At 33.8% G+C, this 12123-nt stretch overlaps 2 protein-coding genes across 3 annotated transcripts; one reads left to right on the forward strand and one right to left on the reverse strand.

Moving 5' to 3' along the window:
- Positions 1 to 590: 590 nt before the first annotated feature.
- On the reverse strand, positions 591 to 7221 carry LOC107923476 (protein HAPLESS 2). 2 transcript variants are annotated; one of them, XM_041080508.1, is made up of 18 exons: positions 6983 to 7221; positions 6814 to 6900; positions 6521 to 6609; positions 6306 to 6345; positions 5994 to 6051; positions 5832 to 5892; positions 5435 to 5513; positions 5028 to 5162; positions 4237 to 4431; positions 3925 to 4005; positions 3738 to 3838; positions 2862 to 2979; positions 2676 to 2708; positions 2487 to 2580; positions 2276 to 2364; positions 1555 to 1670; positions 1334 to 1434; positions 591 to 1246 (listed from the first exon to the last, which is right to left on the reverse strand). In XM_041080508.1, exons 1-18 carry the CDS (start codon positions 7163 to 7165, stop codon positions 822 to 824), a joined length of 2085 nt encoding a protein of 694 aa, XP_040936442.1. In that variant the 5' UTR covers positions 7166 to 7221; the 3' UTR covers positions 591 to 821. The 2 variants fall into 2 exon arrangements, with proteins under 2 accessions (XP_040936442.1, XP_040936441.1); XM_041080507.1 differs by having other exon boundaries at positions 6757 to 6900.
- Positions 7222 to 8876: 1655 nt separating this feature from the next.
- LOC107924788 (E3 ubiquitin-protein ligase At4g11680) lies at positions 8877 to 11642 on the forward strand. The gene is made up of 5 exons (XM_041080509.1): positions 8877 to 9671; positions 9941 to 10060; positions 10138 to 10270; positions 10776 to 10940; positions 11067 to 11642. The coding sequence occupies exons 1-5, from the start codon at positions 9112 to 9114 to the stop codon at positions 11232 to 11234; spliced, it is 1146 nt and encodes a 381-aa protein (XP_040936443.1). The 5' UTR covers positions 8877 to 9111; the 3' UTR covers positions 11235 to 11642.
- Positions 11643 to 12123: the final 481 nt, after the last annotated feature.

Below are 12123 nucleotides of genomic sequence, written 5' to 3' on the forward strand. Positions count from 1 at the left end.
ATTTAATTTTAAAATTTAATGTTTACAATTCCATTTTTATGTCCCTACTATACCTTTTATTTATATGAATTTTTAAAATTGTAGGAAGCATTTTATATTAATTATAAAAAGAGTTACCAAAACATAATTTTATTTGTATGATATACTATTACTTTTTTTTAAAAAGAGTTTGAATTAAAAAGGTTAAGTATATTGTTAATGGATAAATATAAATTTAGCAATTAATGTAATTCATTCGAAGATTGAGAATCATATATAAAAATAAGGGTCGAAAGAGTTTTCGAATTGGATGAAAAGAGTCTTCTCTCTTCTCTTTATTTTCCCTTTTATTATTTTATGTTGAGAATGGTTATTCTTAATTAAGTTGTAAAAAAAGGCTTATATAATTTCTCAAGTTTTATGATATAAGTATGTGAGGTGTATAAAGGTCGCATGTAGATCATGCATAACCCATATCATTCTCAATTAAGTCATTGAAAAAGGCTTATATAATTTTTCAAGTTTCATGAGATAAATATGTGAGGTGTATAAAGGTCGCATGTAGATCATGTATAGTCCATATCATTCTCAATTAAATCATAGAAAAAGGCTTATATAATTTCTCAAATTCAATAGGATAAATATGTGAGGAATATAAAGGTCACGAATAGATCATGACTAGTCCACATGTTTGTAGTCATGGGTTGCGAAGGTAGAGTTTCTGCAAGGTTATTCTCGAAGTTGATGAAGCAAGGTCTCCACACGTGGTCAAACATACAATGTATTTTCAAGTTTAAGTAGGTATTCAACAATTAACTTCATACTGCTGTGTACTACTATCTCTATCTCAGCTTCAATGGTCTTTCTATGGACTCTATTGCTCCTCCATGCTTGTGGTGCCCAACATCATCATGTTTCCTCCTATCCAACTGAACTTCTACAATGCTAGAACTCTTAACATGCCTATGTTTGTGCTTGTGCTTGTCCTTGTGAACATGATGCAGATAATGATAATAATCGCAGTCCCTTTCAGAATGCATGTGCCGGTGGCGATCATGGTGAATGCCGTTTCGATTATATCGAGCATCATGTTTGTGGTACTTGCTCCTGGTAAGCTTTTTGGCATGAAAGTGGGAGTGGCGGTTATTGATACCATGTCTATGGATATCACTAGATCCGTAATCATCGAGCCCCAAATGATCTTCGAACCAATCATAAAGAGGATCAAACAAGCCTTTCTGATGTAAAAGCCATAGCAACACAAGCACTGCAATTCAAAAACGCAACTGTAATATAACAAAGCATATTATTTGCGTTATCCATAACTTGTTTCTTGATAAGAACGAAGGTTTACCGGTCGGAAATATAGCTAAAAGTAAACCGAAAAGTACTACCCAACTCATACAGATATACTGTATGTGGCAGCTGAAGTCAAAAAAGCCCGAGCATTTCCCGCTACACAACAAAAGAAAACAAATATAACATTGAATCAATAGCATCATAAGTAAATAAAGTTTAAAGGTTACAATAAACTTTAGAATATATGGAAATGTGTAATCTAATTGTCAAAATGACCTGCAAGTTTCTCCAGTGATGAAGTCCACCAAACTTTCCCACAGGTTTTTCCAAATTCTTTTAAGAGACTCAAAGAAACCATTCACGCCAGTCTTTGGTGGTTGAAAAGGAGTAATCTGAAGCAAATTCACAGTTTTAAGGGATTTACTAATTTTACACATCAAGATCACCGAGTGATATTTTGTTCACAGCAGTAAATAGCGTTTATGGTTGACATTGACAACGCACATAATTAATTTAAAGTTCTCCTCAATTGTTAGTAACTATGTACAAGTGTTGGATACGGATAATTATCTAACATGTACGTATTCAATTTTTTTCCTAAACTTTTCTATGCATTTGAACTTTGAAGGGTAAACCTTGGAGGACTATATTGCCATTTTTGGTCCAAAAATGTGTCACTCACGTACTTCAAGAAAATTAAATAGTTGGTGCAACATAGTTTTAGACTATTACTCGGACTTGGGTGTAGGTATCAGATACAGGTATGGTTAGTTTTTCTAAGTTTTTTCATGTATTTGAATGATCTTTGGAGATCATATCCTCATATCCATGTGTCGAACACAAGTGGCAGAAACAGGTACTTCATAAAAAATGAAGAAACCGAGCAACATGGGTTTTAGAACTTTATATTCATATCCCTTTGATACTTAACAAACATTTGTGCCTGGTTTCTATCTCAATGAGGTGACCATATAAGCATATCATACACTTATCATACCTGTGATCCATTTTCAAAAACGGTAGCTGTAGTACTAAACTGGCACTCTGCTCTGTCAACTTCACTAAATTCAGAGTCCTTCAATATAGCTGTGCATTCAGCATATCAAGGAAAAGCATGTTGAGAGAACTGTGTCGATATCAGTGATTTTAAAATTTGGGTATATAAAAATTTATGCAAGATAGTTTAAGGACCTTCTTTTAATTCTTACCAGAACAAACATATCTTGCAGCCTGATCAGTTGTTGGATAGACTTTAAAAGATCGAGCTGAAATTTCTTTTGGCTTCATAATGAAGAATTGCTCCTGCAGAAATATTCAATGTTGATGATATTATTTGATGAACCATGATTAAGAACAACCTATGCCCACCATGTCTAAAAAGAGTTGAGAGAAAATACCTCCATATGGGCAACACCTTTTGAGCAGTCGAACTGCACAAGGAAAAAGTGTTGAAACTAGAGCAAACTTGTTGCAATAAAAGTTTATATAAAACAATTTAACAATTTCAACATATTTGTTTAAATAGAAACTCATATTTATGCCTTTAAGAAAGATAATGAGAAAAAAATGAGTCTCTTGAGTACCGTTAAGCTATATGATGCTTCTACTTCACCGGTATTCTTAGCAGTAATTGTGGCAACCCCAAACTGAGTGAGGGCTTCAAATGTTGGAACTGTTACACTCATGATTTTTCCAGGACTCCTGCGGGAAGATGAAAGTATATGTGATTTTGTCATCAACAAAGAAAAAAAAACATTGAAGATGAGGGATTGCTGAGATATGAAACCGAAAGACATCACTAACCATAAATAATATTAAAATGTTTTGAGTGATGGTATAAGAAAGAAGTAATAACCTAGAACTCAAGCATACAGAAGCAGAAAGATCTATGTATTGCGTGTATGAACATATGTCAACACATACATTATGATCCTTAATACTTTGACCTAGATGCTAAGTAAATCGGTGGTCTACTTAATTAATGAAGGACCTCCATGTGAGTAGCAGAATTTTTTGAACCAAAAATTCAATCCACCTAAACATCAGGTCAGTTTTTCAGTCTTCTATCAAAGTAATTTCTTAAAAGAATAGGAAAAAGAATTGATAAGGCAGTAACTATGGCCTATGGGTGTGATTGGATGAAAACTACTAGGCACAAGTTTTACAGAACAATGAAAGATTGAAGCAGCAGTCAATGTTCTACAAGGGACATTGTAGAAATGAACCTTCTCAGTCCCATGGCCACATTGTAGAAACAATATTTGTTCACTGATTCAGGCAACTATTGAGCAAAAATCAGGTTCAGTACTTCAGAAAACAAATTGGTCTAAACTGCTCGTATAATCAAGTTGAACATTGCAAATCCATCTTCCTGATGAATCATTTGCCAAAAATAATAAGAATGCGTTCAAATGATCTAAATCTCTGTGTTAGCTACCAATTGTAGCAGGATTACTTGCCTTTGGAAAACAAAATCTATGTCATCAGCCCTTAGTTCTATCAGGAGGTTTGTGTTAAGAACTTCTGTCACTCCAATAGAGAATGAATGGGACCCTGCATTCTGCAGCCAAATGGGAACCATAAATTAGCCCACCTAAATTATGGAGAAACTTGCACAGAAGGAATGTACAATTGTGGAATCTTAACTGGATGCTCATTTATCCTTTCATATCTCCCTTGCACGCCATACAATGGAACTTGCCCCCTCTTAATTCGGTTTTGATCAGCCTGTTAGCAGTAAGGCAGTGTCTTCTCAGTAAAAATGATAGAATAAATTCAGAGCACCAAAAAGGTTAATTCATGTATGTAGCAACAAATACAAAACTAACAAAATTTACAATTTAGAGTAGGATTGAACTACAAAACAGCAGAAAATCATAACTTTGCCAATGCTAAATCTTGCATCAAATTAGTTAGAGAAATTAGAAAAAGAATTACTGTTTAGCTTTTTATACTAACTTCCCAGAAATTCCACAACTGATTATGCAAGCAACTCCAAAATGGCGATGAACAGAAGTTTGGCTGACCATTGAAAGCCTCATAACTGACACCAATTTTGTTGCATTCAACACCATCTAAGGTAAACCTCACTCTCTCAAGCAGCATCCACATAGAAAGATTCCTTCCCAAATCATTGGGTTGCCCTGGACTACCCTGTCAATGAAGGAAAAAAAGGAGTTTCGGAAATACAAAATAACTGAATTTGCACGAAAATAGCAATAAACAAATGAAGATGATATGCAGCAAAATATTCTGAAGAACATGTTCAAATTACATTGCCATGCATATTGTAGCCAATCTCCCATACTTAAAAGAATTAAGAACAAAAGAACAAACTGGCTGCTAGTTCTCATGCTCAACAGGAACTCATTACTATATACAGCAACAGTATTTCAAGCATGTACCTTCTAACAAAAACATGTCAATAAGAAGACAAAACAGGGAAAACCAAGCAATGCCTATAAAAGGTTCTGAGTTTCAATTCAAGCTCCATCACCAAATTTAATAATTGCTGGTTATTTGCATGTTTTAAATCAGAATAATTGTTCAATGGTCATATTTTTGCAGAATTTTCAGTGAAAATCACATATGATCCCAACATGGTAAGTACGAAATAGACCAAACAACCTGATAACATTAATTCATCTTGTGAAATGTCAAGGGAAAAGCCATCTCACAGTAATTGAAAAGATTACTAAAATATATCTGTTGGCAGGATAGTCATGACAGTATCCTCTAAGCAAGCTGACCTGCCTTGGAATGACCAGGTAGAAGTCCTCAAATGTAGGAATACTTGTATATCCAACAAAATCTCCAATAAGATTGACCTTTAGAAAATTGTCCTTGGATGTTGCTGTTCTGTTTTCAGGCCCTACAATAACTTCCTGCAAACATAAATAATTTGTTTGAAAGGTAAGTTATTATTACTAAATTTTAAATCCCTTTTCAATTCAAGTTATAGATCGATTGTATCTAATCCTAACATCATTACGTGAAGCTACCAACAGATATCCAACCAACACAAATATGCATTTGTTCAGAACTTGTCACTATCCTGGAAATAAGTTTATACCTGATCGGTAAAATATGACATATTACAAAAGTGAAAAGAAGTCCTTCAGTAAGCATCTGAAAAATCATATGCAGCACTACATACCGAAACTTTATTTCCTGTTTTCATCTCAATTCTAACGCTGAACCCAATTGACTGCTGTCCAATACCAAAAACATGGAACCTACATGGATAAAACAATTATTACTAGTTATAGATCAAGCTGAAAAAGATAGTTAGAAGTTGCTGCTTTATCATGGATCACCTATCAAAGTAGAAATCAATCTCGATTATTTTTCTCTAATTTACTCTTATTTGGAATTTCTTTTATGAAAAAGGATACTGTAATGAAATTAGGTAAAAGATAAAAACCTAGTTTGAAAATGACTTATTACCAAAGTTTTTCATTGACTACCTACGAGGAATACGTTGGCCCAGCGAGACAAATAACAACTCAAAAAGACGAAATATGTAACCAATAGAACGTAAGTGAAGACCATACCAGTCACCTGGGAATCGGAGACAGTGAGCAGTATTGGCCTTTCCTTTTATCAATTTGTCAACTACCCAAATGTAAACACAGAGGCAACAACAATCAAATTCCAGAAAACTCAGCATCCAAATGAAATTTTTGACAGTGCTGGAAAACACACAGAGCACTCACAGACATTTCCACAAGATGAAGGTGCCCGCCTTCGGGGCCCGCAAGGACAGCAAATAGGCTAAACAAGGGCAGAAGATCCAAAAGACAAATAAATAGTCAAAAAGGAATCACAAAGTAAATTTTACACTATATTTCAAGAGATATAAAAGCTAGCAACAGAAATCTATTATAAATACCATGTCAAAGACAATAAACTAACTAGGCAGTTTGTAATAACAACATGAACAACAAAGCAACAATACTAAGCAACAGTTAAGTTCAACATAATATGAAATTTCTTTCAAAATTATGTTAATAAGTTGAAAATGCAACTCGAGTATGCTCAATGATGTGGCCATCCTCATCGCGCAACCTACAAAATAGATCCTAGAAACCAGTCAATCACTTCCTTTAGTATGTTCAAGCATCAATTTTAACATACATACATACATACATACATACATACATACATACATACATACATACATACATACATACACGGACACGCACACTAAACATTAGAAAATTAAATCGAAAACAGTTCTTGCCTCTCACATATCTTGACAACATTAGCACCAGCATCAGGCTGACATTTGCGTGTCTTAACAAAAAACTCTTGAGGCTTAAAAGGAACATCCTGAAAAAGCAAAACGTTCGATAAAACAAGCAATTTCGAAAACGAGAGATTCTTTCTCTACGATCTCCGCGATTTTTATTTCAATTTCCCTCAAATTTTCAAAAAAACTGAAAGGTGCAATTTTATTTTTCTCATTAAGGAACGTACTCGAATATATATTAATTGGTAGAGCGCGTAGGCAGAGGATTTGTTGACTGTTATTACCGGCGGAACTCGTAACGTTTGCATGTTATTCGTCGAATTCTCCTCCACCTCCACTATTTCCGTCACTACGGACGCCTCGCCGCCACTCTAAAAAAGAATAAAACATTCAGAAGAAAAAGGAAAAAAGATACTAAATAACGACGATAAGAACAAAAACAAGTTCACTTACTGAACCGCTGGGAACGGCCATGTTGATGACGATCTTGGTGGTGCAATTCAGTTTGTCGTTGGAATCCGTTCTTTTCTCGCACTTTTCAAGCTTCGATTTCGAAAGGATCTCGACTGAAATAACCATATTTTGAAGGAAGAGGAGTCTGATCATGTAGATGAGAAATCGCGCCAATCGTCCCATTTTCAGCAATATTTTCTTCTTCTTCTTTTCTTCGTTGGATTAGGAGAATTTTGAAATGCGGTTATGGAGGGCTTTAGAGGGGGGAGAAGAACAATTAACCGACGTTTTGTACAAACGACGTCGTTGTTTACCAATCGGCCCAATTATGGGCCTACTTGCTTTAATTGCACTAAATATTTTCTAAATTTTAAATTAATTTCTAAACTCTAAAATATTTTAATTGAATCTTTAAAATATTAATATTATATCAATCAAGTATATTATTAGTATAAATATTAATTTAAACATTAAATGTCACTATAAATTTGAAGTGAGATATATTAAAAACACGCAGATTGTGTACTTACTACACAAACAATTTAGATATGACATATTAAAAACAAGTAGTGACAATAATTATTTTGAGGTTATTGCTTTTTAACAAATTGGATATGAACAATTTATGTAGTAGATATATATGTGTTAATAATTTAATTATGTGCTCTAAATACACTATATATAAGATTTAATATACCATTCAATACTTAATTTAATTGTTAGACCGATGAAAATATCTATTTGATACAATATTCATTCTTTAAAGACCAAATTAAAGGTAATACCAATCTAATTAAAATTTATAATGTATGGATTTAATTTAATTTTTACGTTAAAAACGTAAAAAAATATCATTTTTTTAAATATGGATAATCCTACACTACCGTAACATTTTTATTATCTTCTAAAATATGGTGGACTTTTTCTTACAAAATCATGGATATTTTTTTTTCCATTTTAGGAATTCCGAAGAATCGTGTTAACTATTAACGATTTTACCTTGGACGGTTAAAAGTTTTGGTTCGATCTTTACCTCAATTATAAGAAAAAAATTGTAATCCGAAAATATACATTTTAAGAAAGGGTAAATTTCTACCAAGGTCACTAAACTATTATAAAATTTACATTTTGTTCATTTAATTTCAAAAAGTTATAAAATTATCTCTAATCTATTTAAAAATTTTTATTCAAGTCAGTAAACTATTTGAAAGCTTTTATTTAAGTTATTGAATTGTTAAGGTCGTTTTTTTTAAGTTTGGCTAGCGAGCTCCAAGCGATGATTCGACAATCAATATGATGAATTAGTACCCATTGACATGTGGAAGAGCATACTTTAGATCCAAGTCAATCTGAAGGCCAATGTTGGAGATTAGAAAAGAAAGTTGTTTGAATTTTGGTTCACAAATTCATGACGTTCAAATTTGTTTTATAAAAATAAAATAAAATAACTGAATTGTAAAAGTGAAGGGGAATGAGAGCTTTCAATTGGTGCAGACAGTGTGAATTGTGAATAGAAAAGGCCATACAACAACGATTTTAACAGTTTGGTGACTTAAATGAAAACTTTCAAATAATTTAGTAATCATTTTGTAACTTTTTAAAATTAAGTGATCAAAACGTAAACTTACTAATAGTTTAATGACCTTAGATGAATTTATCCTTAAAAATTATAATATATAAATATTTCAAATTACTTGTTTACATTATATTAAAATCAATTTAAAATTTTTAATATTTTTAAATAAATAAAATCCGATTCATTCGTAATACCGATAATATAGTTTTTAACAATAGCATACATAAAAGATATGATTCGTAAAAAGATAACAGTAGATGCATACATTAATTATAGTACATATAGATAATTGAGTTTAAAATTTATCTAACAATGATAAAAACCGAAATAACTGCACTAAATATTACCGGACAATTAAACCTCCCCCTATGTAATAAAAGAGACAAACCTTCAGCATCTTCAATTCATCATTGTCGTCTATTCATCTCTAATATTCACATAGAACCCTAATAATGTTTTCCTTCATGGCATTAAATTGAAAAGCCATTTGAAATCCAACTTTTTATATTAAAAGCATTTTGGGAAATCTTTTTTGGGGGGAGAAATCCCAAATATGGCTTCGACGGCTGCATCGAACCGGTCCTCCTCGGATGACATCACTGATGTGACGACGTCGCTTCTCTCATCACAAGGTAGCGTTTCGCGGGACGATTCTGCCACTCGTGGATCCGTTCGTCGCCAGAGCCTTCGGGAAGCGGCTCGGTTCCTACGCCGAGCCAGTAGCCGTCGACTCATGCGCGAGCCGTCCATGTTGGTTCGGGAAACTGCTGCCGAGCAGCTCGAGGAACGGCATAGCGATTGGGCGTATTCGAAGCCCGTGGTGGTCCTCGATATTATCTGGAATTTCGCGTTCGTAGCGGCGGCGGTTGGGGTTTTGATTTTGAGCTGGAACGAGAGGCCGAGTATGCCGCTGAGGCTATGGATAATTGGGTACGCATTGCAGTGTTTGTTGCATATGGTTTGCGTTTGTGTGGAGTATAGGCGACGGAGGAGGCAACGGAGCATGAATTACAGGTCATTTAATACAGGAGAGGAAGGGGCTTTGAGTCCAAGATCGAGGGTAGATTCGGAGCAATACGTAACATTGGCCCATTTGGAAGAAGATGGTGGAAGGTATATATTTTTATTCAATGAATTTGGGAACTTAATGATAGTTTCAGATTACTTTTTATATACTGCAATTAGGAATTCAATAGAGATTTAGGATTTCATGCATATGTTCAGTGTTACACGGTTAAGTTGTGCAGATGCATCACTTTTATTGATGTTTTAATGTGTTATGAGAATCCGCCCTTCGCGATAGTTGAATTAAGTGTTGTGGATATATATGATACTGTAGACTCGTCCTATCGTAGCTAATCATTTAAAAATGTTTTCATCAGTGTTGCAAAGCATCTGGAATCTGCAAATACTATGTTTTCATTCATCTGGTGGATCATTGGGTTCTACTGGGTATCTGTAGGTGGCCAAGCAATGGCTGGTGGCTCCCCTCAGCTTTATTGGTAAGTTCTTGTGTCATTTTTCGTGCTGCTTTCTTTCATTGTAACTGGATCCTAACTCGTTCGATGCAACTCTGCAGGCTTTGTATCGTGTTTCTTGGTTTTGATGTGTTCTTTGTTGTTTTCTGTGTTGCGCTGGCATGCATCATTGGCATTGCTGTTTGTTGCTGTCTTCCATGTATTATTGCAATCCTATATGCTGTGGCAGATCAGGTACTTTCATATCCTCCTATGCAAAAGATTGACATCGTTGTGTATGCTTCGTTAATTTGTTTGTGTGCATTTGTTGCTTAATTTTTGTTCTTGAATATCTAATTTTGTAATGAGATGGTTAATGAAGGTTGGTTTACTTATAAGCACCTAGGTAGTATGGGAAAGGCCATTTTGTGTAATTGTATGAATTTTGAGCTTTAAACATGAATCTAATTTAATCTAGATAATTGTGTTATCACGGTGAACTAAAAGGAAACTGATAGAGGTTTGTTTTCAGAAAGTTGTGTGATACACATTTTGAATGTAGAATTTACTTAATGACCATTTAAGCACTTTTAAATTAACGAATATGCTGCATTTGAGTGGCAAGATTTAACTAAGTGCATTTAAGTAAATATTTTCGATTCCTGCTATTATGGCTCTCAGCAATAAGATAGTTTTACTTTTATCTTCCTTTTTTGGTATACTCTCCTTTTTACCAACTTCAAATGGCCTCTTGCATCAGGAAGGAGCATCCAAGGAAGACATTGATCAGTTGCCAAAATATAAATTTCGAATAATTGGCAATGATGATAAAGTTGCCGGTGATGTCCAAGGATCCGTTGGGGGAGTAATGACTGAATGTGGCACTGATTCCCCCATGGAACGTGTGCTATCCGAGGATGATGCAGTAAGTTGATCTCCATTTTGGTTTTTTATTCTTTGTTTTTTTGGGTAATTCCTTTTGTCATTGTTGAGCTGAAGGAAATTTAAGTCCGGTACCCAACTGATCTTTTATTATTGGGTTAATTTGTAGGAATGTTGCATCTGCCTTTCGGGTTATGATGATGGAGTTGAGCTAAGGGAACTTCCTTGTGGTCACCATTTTCACTGTGCATGTGTAGATAAGTGGCTGCATATCAATGCTACCTGTCCTCTATGCAAATATAACATTTTAAAGAGTAGTACTCATGAGGAAGTTTAGACGAATCAAAATAATTTTAGTCATGGTCATATCTGTGTTATCACGGTAATAGTTGTAGATGTTTGTCATCATAGTTCTGGTGATTCGTGACGTGCTTGTTTTAGCCCTAGCCTTCATGGGATTTTTTTTTTGTATAATTAATGTTTTCCAGAGCATCTATCTCGAGCACTGAGTCATAGAATTCGTTTGCTTGTATTCTCTCTTTCCTTTAAATCATTTGACAGGAACATGTAGGGGTTAACTCTGGTTTCAGGTCTTGTTCTTTCTGAATTATATTTTGTATAGTCTTGTAGGTGAAACTGAAACCCTCGTGAACAAGTGTTAAGAGGTGTTGTTTCAGAGTGCATAATGTTAAGAAATGCTTCTTGCCCAGTGCTATGATCAATGATATGTATGAATGTTGGTGTAGGATACCTGCATTTATGTATGAATGCACATACTTTTTATGAACAAGCAAAAAAAAAAAAAAAAGTGTTCTCCCTTGACCCTTTATTGACTGCAATATGTTACTATTTAATGACAACCCCATTTTTGGGTTATTAAAATACTTAATTTTAATGCATAGATTGTTACCATAAAACAAACCCAGATTTTAAAGGAGACTAAGGGAAGGTTTTGCTGTACGCTTGGAAAAAAAGGTATACCAAAATTTTTAAATTATATAAAAATATATCAAAGTTTTTAACATTTACCAAAGCTTTAATTAGAAATTTTAACTAAATTTTGTTATACCTTTTTCTTGGAGCGCACTTAGAAATTTTTTCATAATAAATTTTAAAAAATATGGTCAAAATTTTATTAAAAGTCAAAATGTGACAAGTAGAGATATTAAATTATATGATTGGTGGAAGAAAAAAATTTTAAAATATCTTTTTAATTTAATCTTGAA

Source organism: Gossypium hirsutum, chromosome A11, assembly GCF_007990345.1.
Source record: "Gossypium hirsutum isolate 1008001.06 chromosome A11, Gossypium_hirsutum_v2.1, whole genome shotgun sequence".
Taxonomy (NCBI): Eukaryota; Viridiplantae; Streptophyta; class Magnoliopsida; order Malvales; family Malvaceae; genus Gossypium; species Gossypium hirsutum.